The sequence below is a fragment of the Dendropsophus ebraccatus genome, chromosome 1 (genome assembly GCF_027789765.1).
Source record: "Dendropsophus ebraccatus isolate aDenEbr1 chromosome 1, aDenEbr1.pat, whole genome shotgun sequence".
NCBI classification, from domain to species: domain Eukaryota; kingdom Metazoa; phylum Chordata; class Amphibia; order Anura; family Hylidae; genus Dendropsophus; species Dendropsophus ebraccatus.
The window spans coordinates 11,680,921-11,701,281 of record NC_091454.1 but is presented as its reverse complement, the minus strand read 5'-3'; the positions used below and the strand labels follow the sequence as shown (position 1 = coordinate 11,701,281).

The 20,361-nt window shown below is 43.5% G+C and overlaps 1 protein-coding gene across 1 annotated transcript; it reads left to right on the top strand.

The window, feature by feature from the left end:
• Positions 1-8,682: 8,682 nt before the first annotated feature.
• LOC138772035 (E3 ubiquitin/ISG15 ligase TRIM25-like) lies at positions 8,683-10,697 on the top strand. Its single transcript, XM_069952121.1, has one exon. It carries the CDS (start codon positions 8,698-8,700, stop codon positions 10,291-10,293), a length of 1,596 nt encoding a protein of 531 aa, XP_069808222.1. The 5' UTR covers positions 8,683-8,697; the 3' UTR covers positions 10,294-10,697.
• The last annotated feature ends 9,664 nt before the right edge of the window (positions 10,698-20,361 follow it).

Here is a 20,361-nt window from a genome sequence, read left to right as displayed (position 1 = left end):
TAAACGTATATATTATTTGAAAATTTAAATTTTCGATTTTTTTACGGCCTAATTGTAAATACTTTCCTCCAGCCCCTGTAGGGTTAAAATGCTCATTATACCCCTAGATTAATTCTTTAAGGTGTCTAGTTTCAAAAATGGGGTCACTTATGGGGGTTTTCAGTATACAAGCCTTCTAAATCCATTTAAAAAAAGAACTGGTCCCTAAAAAAAATCAGTTTTGGAAATTTTCACAAAATGTGATAATTTGCTCATAAATTTCTAAGCCCCGTAACACCCTAAAAAAGTAAAATATGTTTCCCAAATTATGCCAGAATAAAGAGGACATATTGGTAATGTGATTTAGTAACTAATTTTTGTGCTATGACTTCCTTTTTTAGAAGCAGAGAATTTCAGAAGTTCATAAAATGCTAAATTTTCAAATTTTTCTTGATATTTTCATGTTTTTCACAAAAAATACACAAAGTAGTGACCAAATTTTGCTACTAATATAAAGTGCCATATGTGACGAAAAAACTATCTCAGAATCGCTAGCATACGTTAAAGCATCACTGAGCTATAAGCGCATAAAGTGAGACAGGTCAGATTTTGAAAAATGAGCCTGGTCATTAAGGCCAAAACAGGCTTTAGAGGCAAGGGGTTAAAGGAGAAGTCCAGCGAAAATTTTTATTAAAGTATTGTATTGCCCCCAAAAGTTATACATATATACACTCATTACGGGAAGTGCACATAAAGTGCTTTTTTCCCCTGCACTTACTACTGCATCGAGACTTCACGTCCTTGATGCAGTAGTAATAGTGACGTCACGACCTGCTGAAACTCCCAAAGCTGTGTGGTGGCTGCTGGAGAGGATGATAGCAGGGAGATGCTCAGTGTCCCCCGGCGTTCTATGTGCCATCTGTGTCCACTCTGCTGCCGCTCTCCCAGGTGTACCTGCTCCCTACCCCGCCCAACGGGACCTGCTTGGATGTCCCCTTGGTGGCAGCAAATTCAAACAAGCCGGCACCCAGTGTGCATGCCGGAGGTGGTGTCCCCTACGTGGGGGCGAGCGGCAGTGGAGCCCCCTGCGGCAGGAAGAGGCAGCATCAGCGGTGGAGAGTACAGGAGGGGACAGAGCCGGCACACAGGGCATCAGGGGGACACTGAGCATTCCCCTGCCATCATCCTCTCCAGCAGCCACGGCACAACCAGCTCTAGGAGTTCCAGCGGGTCGTGACATCACCATTTTATCAAGGAAGTAAAGATTTGTTGCAGTAGTAAGTGCAGGGAAGTAAGTGTATATTGGTAATTTGTATAACTTTGGGGGCTCTGATGCAGCCAGTAGCCAGCCTTGTGAACTGTGTAGGCAAACATATGTCTACAATGCAGACAGTAGCCAGTTCTGTGCCCCCATTAGCCAGCCATGTGTGCGCAAGAGACATCAAAAACATATGCAGAGTGCAGAATACCCTTTTACTGCTTATCTTGCAAAATAAGCAAAGGTGCACATGAAATTGTACCCATCTGTGTCTCCAGATTCTCCAAATCCCCCCCACAACTACCCCTATGAACCCCAAATACTCACATCTGGAGCCCTAATTTTTTTACTACACAATGAGGTCAACTACTTGGTATCCTAGAAATCTACCACTTCCGTCTGATGTTCTTGCAGCGCTATAGTGCTGGTGGGAGGAAGAACAAACTGTGCTTCTCTTGCGAAAACAATGGGAGAAGGGGCAACGTATACTTCCTACGCGAAACGCTAGGGGGAGGAGTAGCCAACTATGTGCAAACAGAAGCCAGCCATGTGCCTCCAATACAGCCAGTAGCCAGCCGTGTACACCCAGTAGCCTTAAAAAAAAGTCACCACCACACAAAGAAATGTGCGAGTCGGAATAGGCCTTGCAATACCCCTTTACTGCCTGTCTTGAAAAATAAGCAAAGATGCATACTAAAATGCACCCATCTTTGTCTCCAGATTCCCAATACCTCCCCACCACTACCCCCGTGAACCTCAAAATGAGCTCAACCTCTTGGTGTCCTTTTCCACCTCTTCCGTCTGGTCTGCTTGCAATGCAATGCACTGGTGGAAGGAGTAGCCATTTGTGCTTCTCACATGAAAATTATGGGAGGAAGAGGTAAAGAGGGCTCAAAGAGTACAGGCGTATCCTTCAACCGTATGGCAAAATAAATGCTATAGGTATTTTTAAAAGAATACATTTTTGTCTTTGGAAATTATAACGCATACATGGCAGATACACTTTGTTCCGGAAAATAGAATAGTGTGCTTAAATGGGCACTGTCGTTTTTTTTTTTGTGCCCTTGTGCTCCCACATACGCTAATATACTCCTGGGTTGGTGGGAGGCTTCCATAGTGTTTTGTAATGAGAAAGAGATCTTCTGCAATAGGGTTCTTTCGTGGTCACGCTTTATAGATGATATTTTTATCTTGTGGGATGGGACGCGAGCAGAATTCTCCCAGTTTTTGGAGCTGCTCAACATAAATGACATTGGACTTACGTTTACCTATGAGATGGACGAGGTGACACTGACATTTCTCGACGTGAGGATAACGAAAAAGCCCCCAGGGCTATTTGGAGACAACCATCTTTAGAAAGCCCATGGCTACCAACAGCCTTTTAAGATGGGAGAGCTGTCACCCGTTACCTTTGAAGAGGGGTATACCCAAAGGACAGTACCTCCGGGTCAGGAGGAACTGTTCTAATGATGAGGACTTCATGAGACAGGCCAGAGACCTCAGGAATAGATTCAAGGATAGAGGCTACCCTGATTACACGTTGAGGGCAGCATACAAATCAGCTAAAGATAGGCAGAGGGAGGATCTACTAAACCCTAGACAGAGAGAAGAAACAGAGGGCCTCATGCGCATAATTGGGACCTATGATAATGGAGCTGGGCAAATCAGGGAGATCCTGAATAGACACTGGAGTATTCTTAAATTAGATCCGGATCTGAGGGAGGTGATAGGGGAGTATCCCCTGATCACCTACCGCAAAGGTCGTAGTCTGAGGGATAGGGTGACACAGAGTCATTTACCACCCACCCTGATACATAGAACCTGGCTCCATACACAACCGATGACGGGTTCATATTGTTGTGGACACTGTAGGGCATGTTCGAGTGTCAATAGGACCAAGACTTTCAGGAGCACACATACAGGTAGGACCTTTGACATTAGATCTTTCATTAACTGCAGTACGAAGGTTATCGTGTACCTAGCCACCTGTGAGTGTGGCAAACAATATGTTGGTAAGACCATTAGAGAATGGCGCATACTTGAACACCTAGGGGACATCAGAAATAAAAGAAATACTCCCTTAGCAACACATGTACATGAAAAGCATGGAGGGAACCCTAACACCATCAAGTTTACTGGTATAGAGGGCCTGAAACCATCCCCACGAGGTGGTGATCTGGATAGACTAAGCCTCCAAAAGGAAACTAGGTGGATTTATACTCTGCAGACCATCGCACCGGGAGGTTTAAATGAAACATTGAATTTCGCATGTTACATCTGAGGCCCCTTGTCCAACTTAGTCGCTGGCGTTACGGGTGGGACAGTGATCCGTTGGTGAGATCGTGGAGAATGGTACAGTGAGTACAGGACGGCAGCGCATACTATACCACACTGACATCATTTGCCGGCGTTAAAGTGCCAGATATATTCTGATGTTTTTGTTGTGGTGTTTTACACTATTCATATGCTGTATAATGGAGTGAAAATTTGCCATTTATCATATGTTTTTGTGTAGTAATGCTTAACATACATGGACACCTTCCTTCTGACCTAATGACCAGTTTGGCCCCTGATGATGCATACCGACACTGGTGCTGAAACGCGTTGGGCTATGGCCTAGGTGGTTTGTCTATTCTCTTTGACCGCCTTGAGCTGGATTAGCACGGCTTAGCGGGAGTAAGGAGTGTTTTGTACAATAACTGGCATATTATTGTCTGATTTATTGGCATATTTGCAGTGACTTGGAGGTGCTAGTGAGTCCCGACTACCGATCCTCACGGTGTGGACCTATGACAGCTAATTTTGACAGCTGACTTGACGTGTACTGAGGCCACCCATTTCTTGTGGGGTTAGTCTGGCAGCATATCCTCATACCTGTATACTGCTTTTTTCTGGAGATATTTTGTATATACATTATTTGTTTGAATTTGGCATTTTTTAGCTTTTGATATAATAAAATTTTGTATTTTAAACGCATCCTTTTCAGTTTTTCTATTTATCTGCGTAAGGATTAGTTGGCCTGGGTTGGTGCACCCATAACTAGACCATTTATTAGTTGTATTGTGATTCCCTGAAAATAAGACAGTGCCTTATATTAATTATGACTCAAAAACAGGTTATGGGGGAGATTTATCAAACTGGTGTAAAGTAGAGTGGCCCCTGGCAACCAATAAGATTCCACTTTCCATTCCTCACAGATTCTTTGAAAAATGAAAGGTGGAATCTGGTTGCTAGGGGCAACTAAGACAATTCTACTTTTCACCAATTTAATAAATCTCCCCCAATGTCTTATTTTCTGACTATGTCTTATTTCTCTCCCCCCAGCCAGGGGAAGAGAAATAAGACATCCTCCCTGGAATACATAGTGCAGTGTTGTGGGTCAGGACGTGCGGAGGATGTGGGGGCCATGGACCAAGCTGCCTGCGGCACTGGTGGTGAAGCTCCACGGGGGGATTAGGTGAGTCGCGGGTGGCCTTATTTTCGGCGGATGCCTTGCTTTAGGCTAGAGGGTATGGTAGTTGGGGTGTCTTATTTTTGGGAAAACATGGTTGTGTCTGCATATAGATTAGTTATACTAGTTCTTCTAGGTTAAGAGTCACTGCAACTAGGGATGAGCAAATTATTTCCCTCTAGTGTAGCCTCCTCCCTTACCTGATCTCACCCCATGTGACTTCCAGATATGGGGTTTCTTTTAGGACTAGGTTGACCATGAGATGCGGGCATCACTGTCGGATCTGAAGAACATCATTCAGCGGCATGTTGTAGTAGTTAAAGGAAATGTATTACCTAGTTGTTGTTGTTGTTGTTGTTGTTGTTGTGTGTGTTTTTTTATTTTTTATTTTACAGATTAGAGCAGGGATGGGGAACCTTCGGCCCTCCAGCTGCTTCAAAACTACAATTCCTTTCATTGCATGAAGGAAATTGTTGTTTTGCAACTGCTGGAGGGCCAAAGGTTCCCCATTCCTGGATTAGAGCCAGGTACTAAAATATTTATTTTTCTACGGTTTCTATTTTCTGAATGTAATTTTTTTTTTTAGGTCTGCTCCATGGCCCATAGGCTACAGTAGACAGGATCAGTCTTTTTATGATAAATCTGTTTGCTCATTGACCCTTAGAGAAGTCATTTTACAGAGAGGGGGGTGCTGAGTTGTGAGCAGCAGCTATTGTCTATACCTCTGTTATCTATATACTGCTGTCACCGGTCGCTGTAATCCTGGAGGGCACCTGTCTGGATATGGAGGGTGCACAATGACTGCACATGCATGCTCCTCTTTTTCCTCCTGATTGTTAGCAGCTGCCAGAAAAGGGTTAAAAGTTATTTGGACAATTTAACTCCTCCCCCACACCCCTCCACCCCTCCACCCCTTTGCAGGCACACCTCCTAGGTGTTTGCTATGAGCTATTTGACCAATAGGCTGGTTTCCCTCTTTGCTCTAACCCCTCCCTATCCCTTTAGTCACCTGAGCTGCTTCTTCCTGCTCTCAGTCTCCACTGGACTGATCTGCAGCCGATTTTGCCCACCCACCCTCCTATTTAGTCTTAATTTTCATGGTGTTTTGTTCCTTTGTGTGCTTTCAATTTTTTTTTAAATATACTACATAAGTCACAGTTGGTGTAAATTACCTGCTGACCAGGTGTGTGAGGTTAGTAAGACGATCTTGCGTGGCAGTAGTCTGTCGTCTGGTATATCGCTTGCACACCTCGGTCTAAGAGTTTGTCACTATGTGCCCAGTTATTTGTATGGTTAATAAAATGATTATTAAAAGCTGTGGACAATCATCACCTAGCATCACATTCCAATTAGACTAGACTTTACCAACGGGAATCTTTACAGATTGTTCCCACAGAACTCAGCCGATCTGTCACACCATACTCGTAGGGATGTATGCAGGAGCACGATCACTCACGTGGGTACGGTCTTCCACTGGCCTAACAGAAGATGGCAATACCAAGCAGCAGTGGATTATAACAGGTCCTTTTCGGGCGGTAGCCCGGGGCCCTGAACTCCCCCCAGCCCATGGCCACCCAAACAGACTTATACTTTCAGTAGTGTATTGTCTCCTGGCTACAGTTCTGCCATGATTTGCAAAAAAATGATGCTTTTTTACTGCAATTTTGTCCAAATCAGGGCATCATGGCATTATTTATCCTGTAATATGAACACCACACTGGTGCTGCCATAGTTACAGTGGGATGGGTGGGCCAAACTTGATGAACAGCGCAGGGCCTATGGTAAAGTTAATCCTCCCCTGAAACCAGGGGGTGCTTAAAGGGGAACTATCTTATCCTTTTTTTTTTTTTTTTTTTTTTTTTTATAGAAAAAACTCCTGCGGCCAGATGTTAGCTAGAAGTCAATGGAAGTTTATGATTTGCCTTGCACGCAGTGTTTTTTTGTTTTTTTTCCCGTTTTTTTTCCCCTCTCCTTTCTGGTGTTTCTGAGGCTCTGTGGCAGTTTTTCCAAAATGCAGCATGCTGAGGGTTTGGCGTTTCTTCAGCAAACGGTGGCTTTTTTTTTCCCCATAGACTTTAATAGGATTGATCTGGTTGTCTCAAAAACGCCAATGCTGTGCGTATAGTGTTTTCGTTTTTTTCCCCTGTCGTTTTTGTCACGTTTTGTGGTCCAGCAGCTTAGTCATGTGATGGCAGAGGGAAAAAAAAGTTAAACACACAAAAAGGCCTAAACCACAAAGAAGATCATTTGCACAAAGTCAAAAACACCAGAAAAAAATGCAACCACATAAAAAAGTCATGCCCTGCATTGGCGTTTTTTGGGCCACAAAACACCACAAAAAACGTATGTGTGAGGGTGCCTTAAGGCCATTTGGAGGACTGAGTGTGGGGCTACCTTCCCCAGAGCTCCGATCCGGCCTGCCCCTTCATATAATAATCAGTGAGCAGGCCGGAGCCGTGCTTTCAGGGGGCCTTACCAGACACAGGATTACACTACAAACTGTTCTAGATTAGTCTAACCTGATAGTTCCACTTAAAGCAATTTCCAACCTTAGACTAGTTGAAGGGGAAAAAACCTAGATTAATCCTCGCAGCGTGGACTGGTATTGACTTATAGAAGGAGGGAAGAATCTTCTCACTGGACTTGCCTCAGTAGACTTAGGAAAGCTTTGGAAAAAACTACAGCCACATAGCTGACTGGATGGTTTAACTCACGGGGAGAACATTCACACGATCCCCATGCATGATGTGCTCTCCTGTCATCTCATCTCCTACTCATCTACTCTCTGCGCTGACCGGCTACACACTCTCACCGGAAGTGGCCTGGACTATGCTGCCAGAAGAAGGCAACGTAGTCCAGGCCACTTCTGGTGAGCATGAAGACGGTCAGTGCGGGGAGTAGGTGAGTAGTAGATGAGATAACAGGAGAGCACGTCAGTCTCTCCTGTCATCGCTGCGGCGGCGTTATGATCTGTACCTCGATTCGCACTACGACATGTCCTATTTTTCCGCGGTGGCGGTTGCGGCTTATCAGACAGCTGCCTTTAAGATACATGCTGCTTTGATTGCCTGGCACCTAACCATACTGTACCATACAGATTAAACTCCGCTGCCATTATGTAAATCCCACTCTCCTCAACCCACTGCTGACCAGTGCATACATTACTCGTCTGCGCTCCGGTCTGCTTTTGTGGCTCCCTGGTATCCGCTCAGGAATCAGTGCACTGCCCTGTCACAGTCATGAATTGACTGAGCGAGACGTCAGGGAGCCGGTAGCCTGAGAATGTTTATCTCCAAACATAAATTTTCACCTGTGCCATTAATCTAAGGGCCCTATTCCACTGGACGATTATCGTTCAGATTATCGTTAAATCGTTCGAATCTAAACGATAATCGTTCGCTTGAAATGCAGTTAACGATTAACGACCGAACGAGAAACCGTTGATTGCTTTATAAGATCTGAACCTATTTTTATCGTTGCTCGTTCGCAAAACGTTCGCAAATCGTTCGCATTGAATAAGACATCGTTCGGTCGTTCGCAATAGATACGAACGCAATTGCGAAGAAATAGCAAAAACGAAAAGAAAAACGATCGCAATTACGATCATAAGTAACGACTATCGTTCCATGGAAATGAGTAAACGTTTTCAGGTCTTTCGCAAAAGCGGTCGTTTGAGATCGTTAATCGTTAACGATTATGCAAACGATAATCGTCCAGTGGAATAGGGCCCTTAGAGATAACTCAAGTGATTGCTTGACCCACGGTTATTGGCACCTTAAGAATCTTACTGTAAGTAACAACCAGGCTCTTTATATAGTATGTGACCACAATGTTGGCCAAAAATATATAGCAGATTGAACATATATATATATATTTATATTTCTTACAGACGTCCATTAAGAGGTTAATAGTGACTGATCTTGTGCTGCTCAGCCCTGCCCTGTGAACACAAGTATAACCCGCCCTCTGGTTTCTGTACTTTCATCTCTCTCTTCCTCCTCCGTCAGCCATGGCGTCTGCTGCTCTGAGAGACGAGCTGGACTGTTCCATCTGTCTGATCACTTATACAGATCCTGTAATGCTGAGATGTGGCCATAACTTCTGCCGGCTCTGTATTGGTCGTGTGCTGGATACACAGGACGGGGCTGGAGTTTATTCCTGTCCTGAATGCAGAGAAGAGTATCAGGAGCGGCCTGCACTGATGAGGGACATCGCTCTGCGTAATCTAATGGAGAATATACTGCTAACTCCTCCAACACCGACAGAAACCGGGATCTGCTGCACTTACTGTGTGGACTCTGCTGTACCTGCTGTGATATCCTGTCTGCACTGTGAGGCTTCTCTGTGTGATAAACACCTGAGAGCTCACAGCAAGTCACCAGAACACGTCTTATCTGAGCCCAGCACTTCCCTGGAGAAGAGGAAATGTTCTGTCCATAAGAAGATGCTGGAATATTACTGCACTGAGGACGCTGCTTGTATCTGTGTGTCCTGCAGATTGGATGGAGAACATCGGGGACATCAGGTGGAGATGCTAGATGAGGGCTCTGAAAAGAAGAAGAAGAAACTGAGAAATGTTCTCCAGAAACTGATGACAAAGAGAGAGGAGACTGAGGAAAGAGTCCGGAGTGTGGAGGAGCGCAGGAGAAAAGCTCAAGAAAAAGCAGCTGGAGAAGCCGAGAGAGTCACTGCCCTGTTTACAGACATCAGGAGACGGCTGGACGACCTGGAGAAGAGGGTCCTGAGCGAGATCTCCAGGCAGGAAAAGGAAGAGTCACTGTCACTGTCTACTCTGATCCAGCAGCTGGAAATAAAGAAGGACGAGCTGTCCAGGAAGATGAGACACATTGGGGAGCTGTGTAACATGGCGGATCCACTGACTGTCTTACAGGAACCAGACACAGGGGACTTGTGTGATCCTGAGGAGGGGGGAGGTGATGAGGACACAGGGGGACATGATAGTCAGCCCCATAGTGTAGATGATCTGGATGTGGCTGTGATCTCAGACACATTCCGCACATTATGTGACATAATATCCGGTACAATAAACGGGATCTATGATGATCCTGCAGACATATTACTGGATGTAACCACAGCTGATAATAATCTCCTTATATCAGACGACCTGAAAACTGCAACCTACAAAAGAGAGGAGCAAAATCGTCTAGAAACAGCAGAGAGATTCCAGATTTATCAGGTGATGAGCAGCAGGAGATTCTCCTCAGGGCGACATTACTGGGATGTGAAGATCAGTAGATCATGGAGTTTGAGGGTGGGGGTGTGTTATCCCAGTATAGACAGGAGGGGATATCGGTCATACATTGGAGACAACAACAAGTCCTGGTGTTTAAAGATGTATAATAATAGGTATTCAGTGAGGCATAACTGTATTGAGACCCAGATACCTGACAATATCTTTAATAATAAAGTCAGGATCTGTCTGGATTATGAGGCCGGGCAGCTGTCCTTTTATGAGCTATGTGACCCCATCAGACACTTACACACCTTCACCACCACCTTCACCGAGCCCCTTTATGCTGCACTATCTCTATGGGCAGGTTCTGTAGAGATACGAGGGAAAGGCAACAACTGGAAAAAACCATAGGAGGAAATCACCCAGTGCCTAGCTGCCGCACATGTTGGTGGTGGCTACATCTTTGTCCTTATTACGCACCAAAAAATTATAATTAGGGATGAGCGAACCGAACCGTAACAAACCAGATTTGTTACGAACTTTGCAGAAAGTTAGGTTCGGCACCGAACCGAACTTTGACAAAGTTCGTTATGAATCTGGTAAAAATAACAACGGCGAGGCAAAATTGTACTTTTTTCACAGAATAGACCAGGATACAAGGGATTATTACTCCTATAATCCCTTGTATCCTGTTTTTCTGTGAATATCAAGATGTGTGACGTCACCCCTGTAAGGGTGAGACCTTAAAGCGACTCTGTAGCCACTGTGGAACCCCCCCAAACTACTTATACCTTGCTGTAGATTAGGCTAAGTCCTTTCTGGTGGTATGTTTTATAAAGCAGGTCAGGCTTTAATGAGGCAGAAAATCCAACTTTAGTAGCGGGGCTGCCGTGTCTAAGAGGTGGGGCTGAAGCGTTCCTGCCCTAGTGCAGCGGCACCTTTGTGGTGTTGCTGGTCATCTCCCCCTGCCTCCCATGCCACCCCCTGCCCGCCTTCACAGGGTTCCATGTAAATGCGCATGCGGCTTTGGCCGTCTTCAACTCCCTGTTTAGTGATGCTCTTGGCCCAGCCCCGGCTCGCATGCCTGTCAGCGGCCACCCTGCCTTATCTCCTAACGCGCACACTGCCTACGTCATCCTGTAGAGTTCTTGGGATCGGATCCCGCGCAGGCGCACTGACACGATTGGCTAGACTAGATTGATAAAGCCGGTCGCGTCAGTGCGCCTACGCACGATTCGATCCCAAGAACTCTCCAAGATGATGTAGGCAGTGTACGCGTTATGCGATGGGGCGGGGTGGCCGCTGACAGGCATGCGAGCCGGGGCTGGGCCAAAAGCATCACTAAACAGGGCGTGGAAGATGGCCAAAGGAGGCGGTGCGGACCCGGCCATGTCACTACAGCGGTGCCGGAGCTCAAAGAAACTCCGCATGCGCATTTACATGAAACCCTGTGAAGGCGGGCAGGGGGAGATGACCAGCAACACCACAAAGGCGGCGCTGCACTAGGGCACAAATGCTTCGGTCCCGCCTCTTAGACACGGCAGCCCCGCTACTAAAGTTGGATTTTCTGCCTCATCAAAGCCTAACCTGCTTTATAAAACATACCACCAGAAAGGACTTCGCCTAAGCTACAACAAGGTATAAGAAGTTTGGGGGGGTTCCACAGTGGCTACAGAGTTGCTTTAAATTAGTCTCCTTAGATATACCTGGGTGCTGCCTAATCAAAAATGTAATGTCAGTCCCCAAAAATGTCCCATCACTGTCTAAGAAAAAACAAATTCCCATCAGCTGTCCCATCGGCACTCTCGTCACTGCACAGTTGTGTATAAAAATGTTGGCAACTCATTGGAATTCTTGGTGTCCAAGACTGAGCACCCCAGTGCTGATGTCTGGTCCTTTAATTATGGGCAAGGGCAGTACATGTCTGTTTTTGCCCATTGGGTCAACATTCCCACCGAAGACCACCAGAAAGTTAGCCCATTCTTGCCACTGTCACCTCCCCGGTGCTTTAGAGGGCCAGTTCTGCCTCCACCAGCTTGCAACCATCCACCGCTTTCAACCTGCCCCAGTGTTTTACCAACAATGTCAGGCCCGGCGCTCTCAAGCTGTCCTCCATTTGAGCCTGGGTGAACGGAGCCACAGTGGGCAGGAGCTCCTCCAGACCATCAGGGAGGAGATATATGAATGGCTGACCTAAGGTTAACTAACAGTGGGAAGTGTTGTAGCCCACAAAGGGAGGAACCTTTTCTCTGCAGTGCAGCAGGGAGGACTGGTCATACACCTTGTATGGCACATGTGATAAACCTCATAGTGCACAGGTTTCTTCGAACATGTCCTGCCAATTATTGATCCCTTTCGAGGATGCGATTCTGTGAGCAGGCATCAACGACATCATCCCACTCGTCCGTGTTCTGGAAAGTGTGCTGAACAACATAATTGGCGAGGATTCCCAGGCCACCACTCCAAGGCTGAACATCCTCCTCCTCCATGAATAGTCTGTTCTCAATCATAGTGGCCTGGGTGCAATCAAGTGCTACTGCCTCCTCCTCCTCCGTCAATTGTCTGTTCTCCACCACACTGGGTCCAATACAGTACTATTACTGCTGCTGGTTCCACTGTCAAATGTCTGTTTTCCACCCTATTGGGTCCAAGGAACTTTGTGTCCTATGTCCTGTGTAATCACTTACACCTTGGCTAATTTTTTTTTCACTATTTTTGCACTTTGATTTTTTCCACTTTTTTAATTGTAATAGCAACTGCAACTAAACAAAACTATACCTTATCCCACTCCCACTATTGTAGCTGCAATTATTCAGCCATCATAGCAAGGTTTGTTTTAGGTTCAGTTCGTATGAATCCGAACTTCACGAAAAGTTCGCCGGATCGAACCGAACCGAACTTTTCAAAAGTTTGCTCATCCCTGATTATAATATTTCAAATGTTTATAACCAATTGAACATGATTGTGGATGTAATGAAGTCAGAACACACGTACAATATCACAGAACCATCCCATACAGAGTCCTCTAGTCCTGTTTTTGTCTCTTCATGATTATTTTTATGATGATGATGGTGATGGATCAAATAAAGTGTGCCTTACTTTTTTTTCCTGTTTGTATCATCATTGGGGACACCAGATCTGTGTAACTGCTGGGTAATTTGTTGGTTAATAAAACTTTATATATCATCGATGGGCGCCTGCATTATTATTGTCATTTTTTGTTTTCAAGCTGGTATTTCCTCCTCCTCATCAGAGATGAGTGAACTGAACTTGTAGAACATGAATACGGTTTGCACTTTGCTCAGTTTGGTTCATTGCTAGCCTTTATTCTGCCGAGCCTCCTAAGATAAAGTCAGCGGCATAATAGAAAGAAGGTGAAAGGATCACATGACCTGAGAGTGCTTTGATACATAATAGGTAATGAAGAAATGAAAACTCTGCACTCACCGGCACTGGTGATAACTTCTATTTAATTCTTACGTGCAGACATCATGGAGCAGACGCCAGCTAGGTGCGGGTAACAGGCTTGTTTCGCGCGTAGCGCTTCAACGGACCCTCCCCCTTCGCTACGTCACCCCATCTAAATATGCTAAACACAGTGACGTATAAGAACATGTGACTACATATAAACAACATATAAAAAATCATTTAAAAACAAATGGACACACATTTCATAATAGGAAACTACGGTCTATTCTGTCATTGAGGCCACCCGGACCCTCGGCTTCGGTATATACAATCAGGGTGGATAAAAATCAATGATTTTTTTAAAAAAATCAAAAAAATCGGATTTTTTTGATTTAAATCGGATTTTTTTGATTTAAATCGGATTTTTTTCAATAAACTGCTTTTTGAGGAAAATATTTTACCATCCAAAGGTTCTTCCATCATGAGATAAAGCTGAGTTGTTTAACTCAGTAGAATAAAGGCTGTATATGTTCTCAAATGTTACAACATGAACAGAGTTGAGAAAAAGACCTTAATCCTATTGTTCTACAAACCTATGAATACAGAATCATCCCCTTCAGTACCAAGTCCAAGAAGTTAGACAATATGTTTCTAATTGTTTGGACTATTTTTTTTTTTTTTTGTTTAGCCAAATTAGTTAACATGGATGTTTGTTTAAGCAAATAACGTATGCTGTAATGTTGTTATTGTTTCAGTTGAATAAATCCATTTAAATTGTTATTAAGTTCAGGATTATTTTTCTCCTTCCTAAGTACAACAGAACAGTGGTGTCCAAATATGAATGATTAACCCATTAAACTGGGGAGAAAAAAGTAATATAAAAAGTGATTCTAAAAATCTTCATCTACTTGCATGTTAAAGTAGCAAGAACTAGTTTAGGTAGAAACTTTGATTTAAATCACTGATTTAAATCAAGCCTTCCGGACTAGTGATTTAAATCGTGATTTAAATCGTGATTTAAATCAGTTTGATTTAAAACAAATCCACCCTGTATACAATCCATTTTGTTTCGGCCTTCATTAAAAGACGATGGCCGTCTTCCCCTGCTCGGGGTTTAACTCTTTCAATCCCTGTAAATTTTATGGCTGCCGGATTGCCTCCATGTATCTCATTCATGTGACTAATAAATCTAGGGGCACCGGAGCCAGTTCTCAGTGAATAAAAATGTTCTCTGACGCGAGTATGGAGTGGTCTTTTAGTTTTGCCTATGTAAAATCTTCCGCAATCACAGAAGATTACATAGACAACTGACTTAGTCCTACAGCAAATGAAATCATTGACATGTATATTTCGACCATTAATATTCAGACTTGTACTTTTATGCATATGGGTACACCAGTTACAAGAGCCACATTTATAATTGCCTTTTAAGTCGTGTTGTAACCATGCTGTACCGTTTTCTTTAGTTGTTTTCATTTTACTGTGTACTAGTATATCCTTTATGCTTTTGCTCCGTCTGAAAGTCACAAAAGGTCTTTTTATGGCTTGCTCCTTTAATACTGTATCATTCTCTATCAAATACCAATATTTATTAATCGCTCTACGGATCTGAGAGGCCATAGGTGAGAGTTTGAAAGAAAATGCTAACCGCTCAGTATTGTCATTTTTAGACCTTCTTGATCTAGTCGCATTGTGGGGTAAGATGTTGCGATTTTTTTGAGCTGCCTTATGCAGCGATTCATCGATCAATTTTACGGGGTAGCCCCTATCGATGAAACGCTGCCTAAGCGCGGCTGCTTGTGTTCTGAAGGATTCTTCCGTGCTATTGATTCGACGCAACCGAAGAAATTGCCCATAGGGCACCGCTTTCTTCGTAGCGTCTGTGTGGTAGCTATTGAAGTGGAGCAAGGTGTTAGATGCTGTGGGTTTCCTATATCCTTTTGTTTCCACTTTGCCATCTTTCACAGACACCATGACATCCAGGAACTCCATCTCATGAGAGCTGATCTTACTGGTAAAAAACATATTCATTGTATTTTCTTGATTTAGGTAACCTACAAACTCCTCAAAGTCCACTTCTGACCCTGTCCAAATTAAAAAAATATCATCCACAAAGCGTGAATACCTGTGGATGAACCTTGAAAAGGGATTTTTTGTACTGAAAATGAAGTGCATTTCAAACACTGCCAAAAATAAATTAGCCACTATACATGCTACCGGGGTGCCCATGGCAACTCCGGATGTTTGGAGATACCATCTGCTTTCAAACATAAAGGTGTTATTAGACAAAATAAGATCTAATGCCTCACAAACAAAATCTATATACTCCTTGCTTCTGTCTGTTTTTTCCAAAAGTTCACGAATGCTCTCTATCCCCAACCGATGCGGAATACGCGTGTAAAGCGACTCCACATCGATTGTGGCAAGGAGCACATTATCCTCGCATGCACAATCCCCCTGGTCAAAGACACTAATGAATTCTTAAACAGCCTGGGGGATTGTGCATGCGAGGATAATGTGCTCCTTGCCACAATCGATGTGGAGTCGCTTTACACGCGTATTCCGCATCGGTTGGGGATAGAGAGCATTCGTGAACTTTTGGAAAAAACAGACAGAAGCAAGGAGTATATAGATTTTGTTTGTGAGGCATTAGATCTTATTTTGTCTAATAACACCTTTATGTTTGAAAGCAGATGGTATCTCCAAACATCCGGAGTTGCCATGGGCCCCCCGGTAGCATGTATAGTGGCTAATTTATTTTTGGCAGTGTTTGAAATGCACTTCATTTTCAGTACAAAAAATCCCTTTTCAAGGTTCATCCACAGGTATTCACGCTTTGTGGATGATATTTTTTTAATTTGGACAGGGTCAGAAGTGGACTTTGAGGAGTTTGTAGGTTACCTAAATCAAGAAAATACAATGAATATGTTTTTTACCAGTAAGATCAGCTCTCATGAGATGGAGTTCCTGGATGTCATGGTGTCTGTGAAAGATGGCAAAGTGGAAACAAAAGGATATAGGAAACCCACAGCATCTAACACCTTGCTCCACTTCAATAGCTACCACACAGACGCTACGAAGAAAGCGGTGCCCTATGGGCAATTTCTTCGGTTGCGTCGAATCAATAGCACGGAAGAATCCTTCAGAACACAAGCAGCCGCGCTTAGGCAGCGTTTCATCGATAGGGGCAACCCCGTAAAATTGATCGATGAATCGCTGCATAAGGCAGCTCAAAAAAATCGCAACATCTTACCCCACAATGCGACTAGATCAAGAAGGTCTAAAAATGACAATACTGAGCGGTTAGCATTTTCTTTCAAACTCTCACCTATGGCCTCTCAGATCCGTAGAGCGATTAATAAATATTGGTATTTGATAGAGAATGATACAGTATTAAAGGAGCAAGCCATAAAAAGACCTTTTGTGACTTTCAGACGGAGCAAAAGCATAAAGGATATACTAGTACACAGTAAAATGAAAACAACTAAAGAAAACGGTACAGCATGGTTACAACACGACTTAAAAGGCAATTATAAATGTGGCTCTTGTAACTGGTGTACCCATATGCATAAAAGTACAAGTCTGAATATTAATGGTCGAAATATACATGTCAATGATTTCATTTGCTGTAGGACTAAGTCAGTTGTCTATGTAATCTTCTGTGATTGCGGAAGATTTTACATAGGCAAAACTAAAAGACCACTCCATACTCCAGAGAACATTTTTATTCACTGAGAACTGGCTCCGGTGCCCCTAGATTTATTAGTCACATGAATGAGATACATGGAGGCAATCCGGCAGCCATAAAATTCACAGGGATTGAAAGAGTTAAACCCCGAGCAGGGGAAGACGGCCATCGTCTTTTAATGAAGGCCGAAACAAAATGGATTCTGTATACCGAAGCCGAGGGTCCGGGTGGCCTCAATGACAGAATAGACCGTAGTTTCCTATTATGAAATGTGTGTCCATTTGTTTTTAAATGATTTTTTATATGTTGTTTATATGTAGTCACATGTTCTTATACGTCACTGTGTTTAGCATATTTAGATGGGGTGACGTAGCGAAGGGGGAGGGTCCGTTGAAGCGATACGCGCGAAACAAGCCTGTTACCCGCACCTAGCTGGCGTCTGCTCCATGATGTCTGCACGTAAGAATTAAATAGAAGTTATCACCAGTGCCGGTGAGTGCAGTGTTTTCATTTCTTCATTACCTGTTGTGTGCCACAGAGACTGTGTTTATAACTAGCACCACCGAATACGTCCCCGATCACCATCTGGTTGCCGTTCAGAGGTTCAGCTCCAGGCTGTAGTGCCGCCCACCCTTTGCAGTGCTTTGATACATTCCTAGGTGACCAGTTTTGTACATGGATTTTAGAATCTGTAAAAAGTGTTCTTCAATAATACCTCGGTATTTGAACATAATTTCCCCCTGAAGTTTTGTTCAGTACTTGAATATTTTAGGTAAAAAGTGGAAGTCCACAGCTCCAAGTAAAATGTAAAGTCTTTATTTAGAAATCCTCTTAAAATCCAAACATAACAATAAAAAACACGCCGACGCGTTTCAGGACACTGGTCCCTTAATCATGGCAAATTTATACTGAATATTACAAGCTTTTATAAGAGGATATGACCAGTATGTTACAAGGGATACGCCCCCCAAAAGGGAGGAGAAAAACATCACATGATGCTAACAGGTGTGTGCTAATAGTTGAATTAAACATATTTATACAACTTATATACAATATAAATATATACAAGAGTAAATTACAAATGCCCAAAAAAAAAAAAAAAAAAAAAATTCAAAAAAAAAAAATTTCAAAAAAAAAAAAAAAAAAAAAGTGGTCTAATAAATGAAGGAGAGATCATTTCTGTAATTAAGACCCTGGGGAATGCGTGTACATAACCGCAAAATCCAAAACGCCTCTCGCTTTCTCAGTGTGTGAACAAGGTCACCACCTCTCAAGGGTGGACGGACTTGCTCGATAGCACACATGGACAGACTACTGCACACGCCCCCATGCACTTCAGCAAAATGCTTGGACAAACCAGACATAGACTTGCTGGATGTGCGAGTACGTACAGAAACCGCAAGAGAAAGATGTTCAGCAAATCTGGTTTTTAGCTTACGTTTTGTGGAACCCACATATTGCAAACGACATTGTCTACATTCCGCCAGATAGATCACAAAGGTAGAATTGCAATTGAGAAAGGATTTAATAGGGTAAGAAATGCCGGTTGCAATAGAACAAAAAACAGACTGATTAGTAATAAAACGACATAAGGGACAACGAGATAAAGCACACTTATGGCAGCCTAGAATATGTAACCATGTTTGGCTGACTGGCTTGTTCTCTGGAAGTACACTCGGCGAAAGTACATTGCCCAAAGTAACCCCTCTACGAGCTACACATTTAATCCCTGTAGATAGAATGGTTTCGCATGTAGCATCCTGATATAACAAAGGTATATATTTACGAACAATGTTACAAATTGTTTTATATTGTGGGCTAAATGGTGTAGAAAATACCAAAGAGGGCATGTTATGGGAAGGGCTAGAAAGATGTTTACTGCGTGTAGCTCTATCCTGTAAGTGAAACGATCTGGTGTTTTTCTCAGCTATGGCTTTAGCTCTATTAATAGTAAACATGGTGTAACCCCTGGACTTGAGGCGATACGTAAGATCCCTACAGGCTGAATCATATAAGGAACGATCGGAACAACTCCGAATGGTCCTTATAAATTCTCCAATGGGTAAATTTTCAACAACATGGGGTGGATGGTGGCTAGATGCATGCAGAAGGCCATTGCCCGCACTGGGTTTGCGATATAGGCTACTGTGTATCTTTCCTCCCTGAAAAAACAACAGAACATCCAAAAAAGACATTTTTTCTGAATCAAACTGAAAAGTGAACTTTAAATTCAAACTGTTGGTATTGAGGAATGTAACAAAATCATGAGCATCACCAGCCGTACCTGTCCACACTAGGAGGAGGTCGTCTATATACCTCCCGTACCAGGAGATATACTGTAGAAAGGGATTGTTGGTATTGTATATGACGACCTCCTCCCAGTAGGACATGTACAGATTGGCTAAAGAAGGGGAGAATTTAGCTCCCATAGGGCAGCCAACAATCTGAACATAAAACTGATCACCAAAACGAAAATAATTGTGAGAAAGCAAAAATTCCACCACATAAATAATATACTCTTGGAGGCCCTGACTGTAATTACTGTATTTTTGCATATGATAGCGTAAAGCTAGAAGGGCCTTATCGTGGGGAATACTTGGGTAAAGGGCAGCAACGTCACAGGAAAGAAAACTACATCCCTCAGGGCACGGAAGAGACTCCACTATCGCTAGTAGGCTTTTACTGTCTCTAATGTAACCATTTGTCCTTTTCACGAGGGGCTGGAGTAAGTCGTCAACCCAAGCACATAGATGTTCCAATACAGAGCCCACTCCTGAAACAATGGGTCGCAGGGGTGGTGGAAACGTCTGTTTGTGGGTCTTGGGTAGGGCATGGAAAATGGGGACCAAAGGATTTTTAACAAAAAGAAAATCTACCTGCTGCTGGGGAGGATGATGGCAGAGGGATGCTCAGTGTCCCTCTAGTGCCCTGTGTCCCCTGCCATCATCCTCTCCAGCAGCCACAGCCCGCACAGCTCTGGGAGTCGGTTCGTGACATCACCATGTTATCCAGGAAGTGACATCACCATGTTATCCAGGAAGTGACATCACCGTGTTATCCAGGAAGTGACATCACCATGTTATCCAGAAAGTGACATCACCATGTTATCCAGGAAGTGACATCACCATGTTATCCAGGAAGTGACATCACCATGTTATCCAGGAAGTGAAGCCTTGATGCAGTAGTAAGTGCAGGGAAAAAAGCACTTTATAAGCATTTCCCAAAATAAGTGTATATTGGTGATTTGTATAACTTTTGGGGGGCAATACATTACTTTAGTAAAAGTTTTCACCGGACTTCTCGTTTAATGCCAGTATTTCTTGAAAAAAAAACTGCCACATAGCCTAACAATCTCACTAATGTGTAAACCCCACCGCCACCCC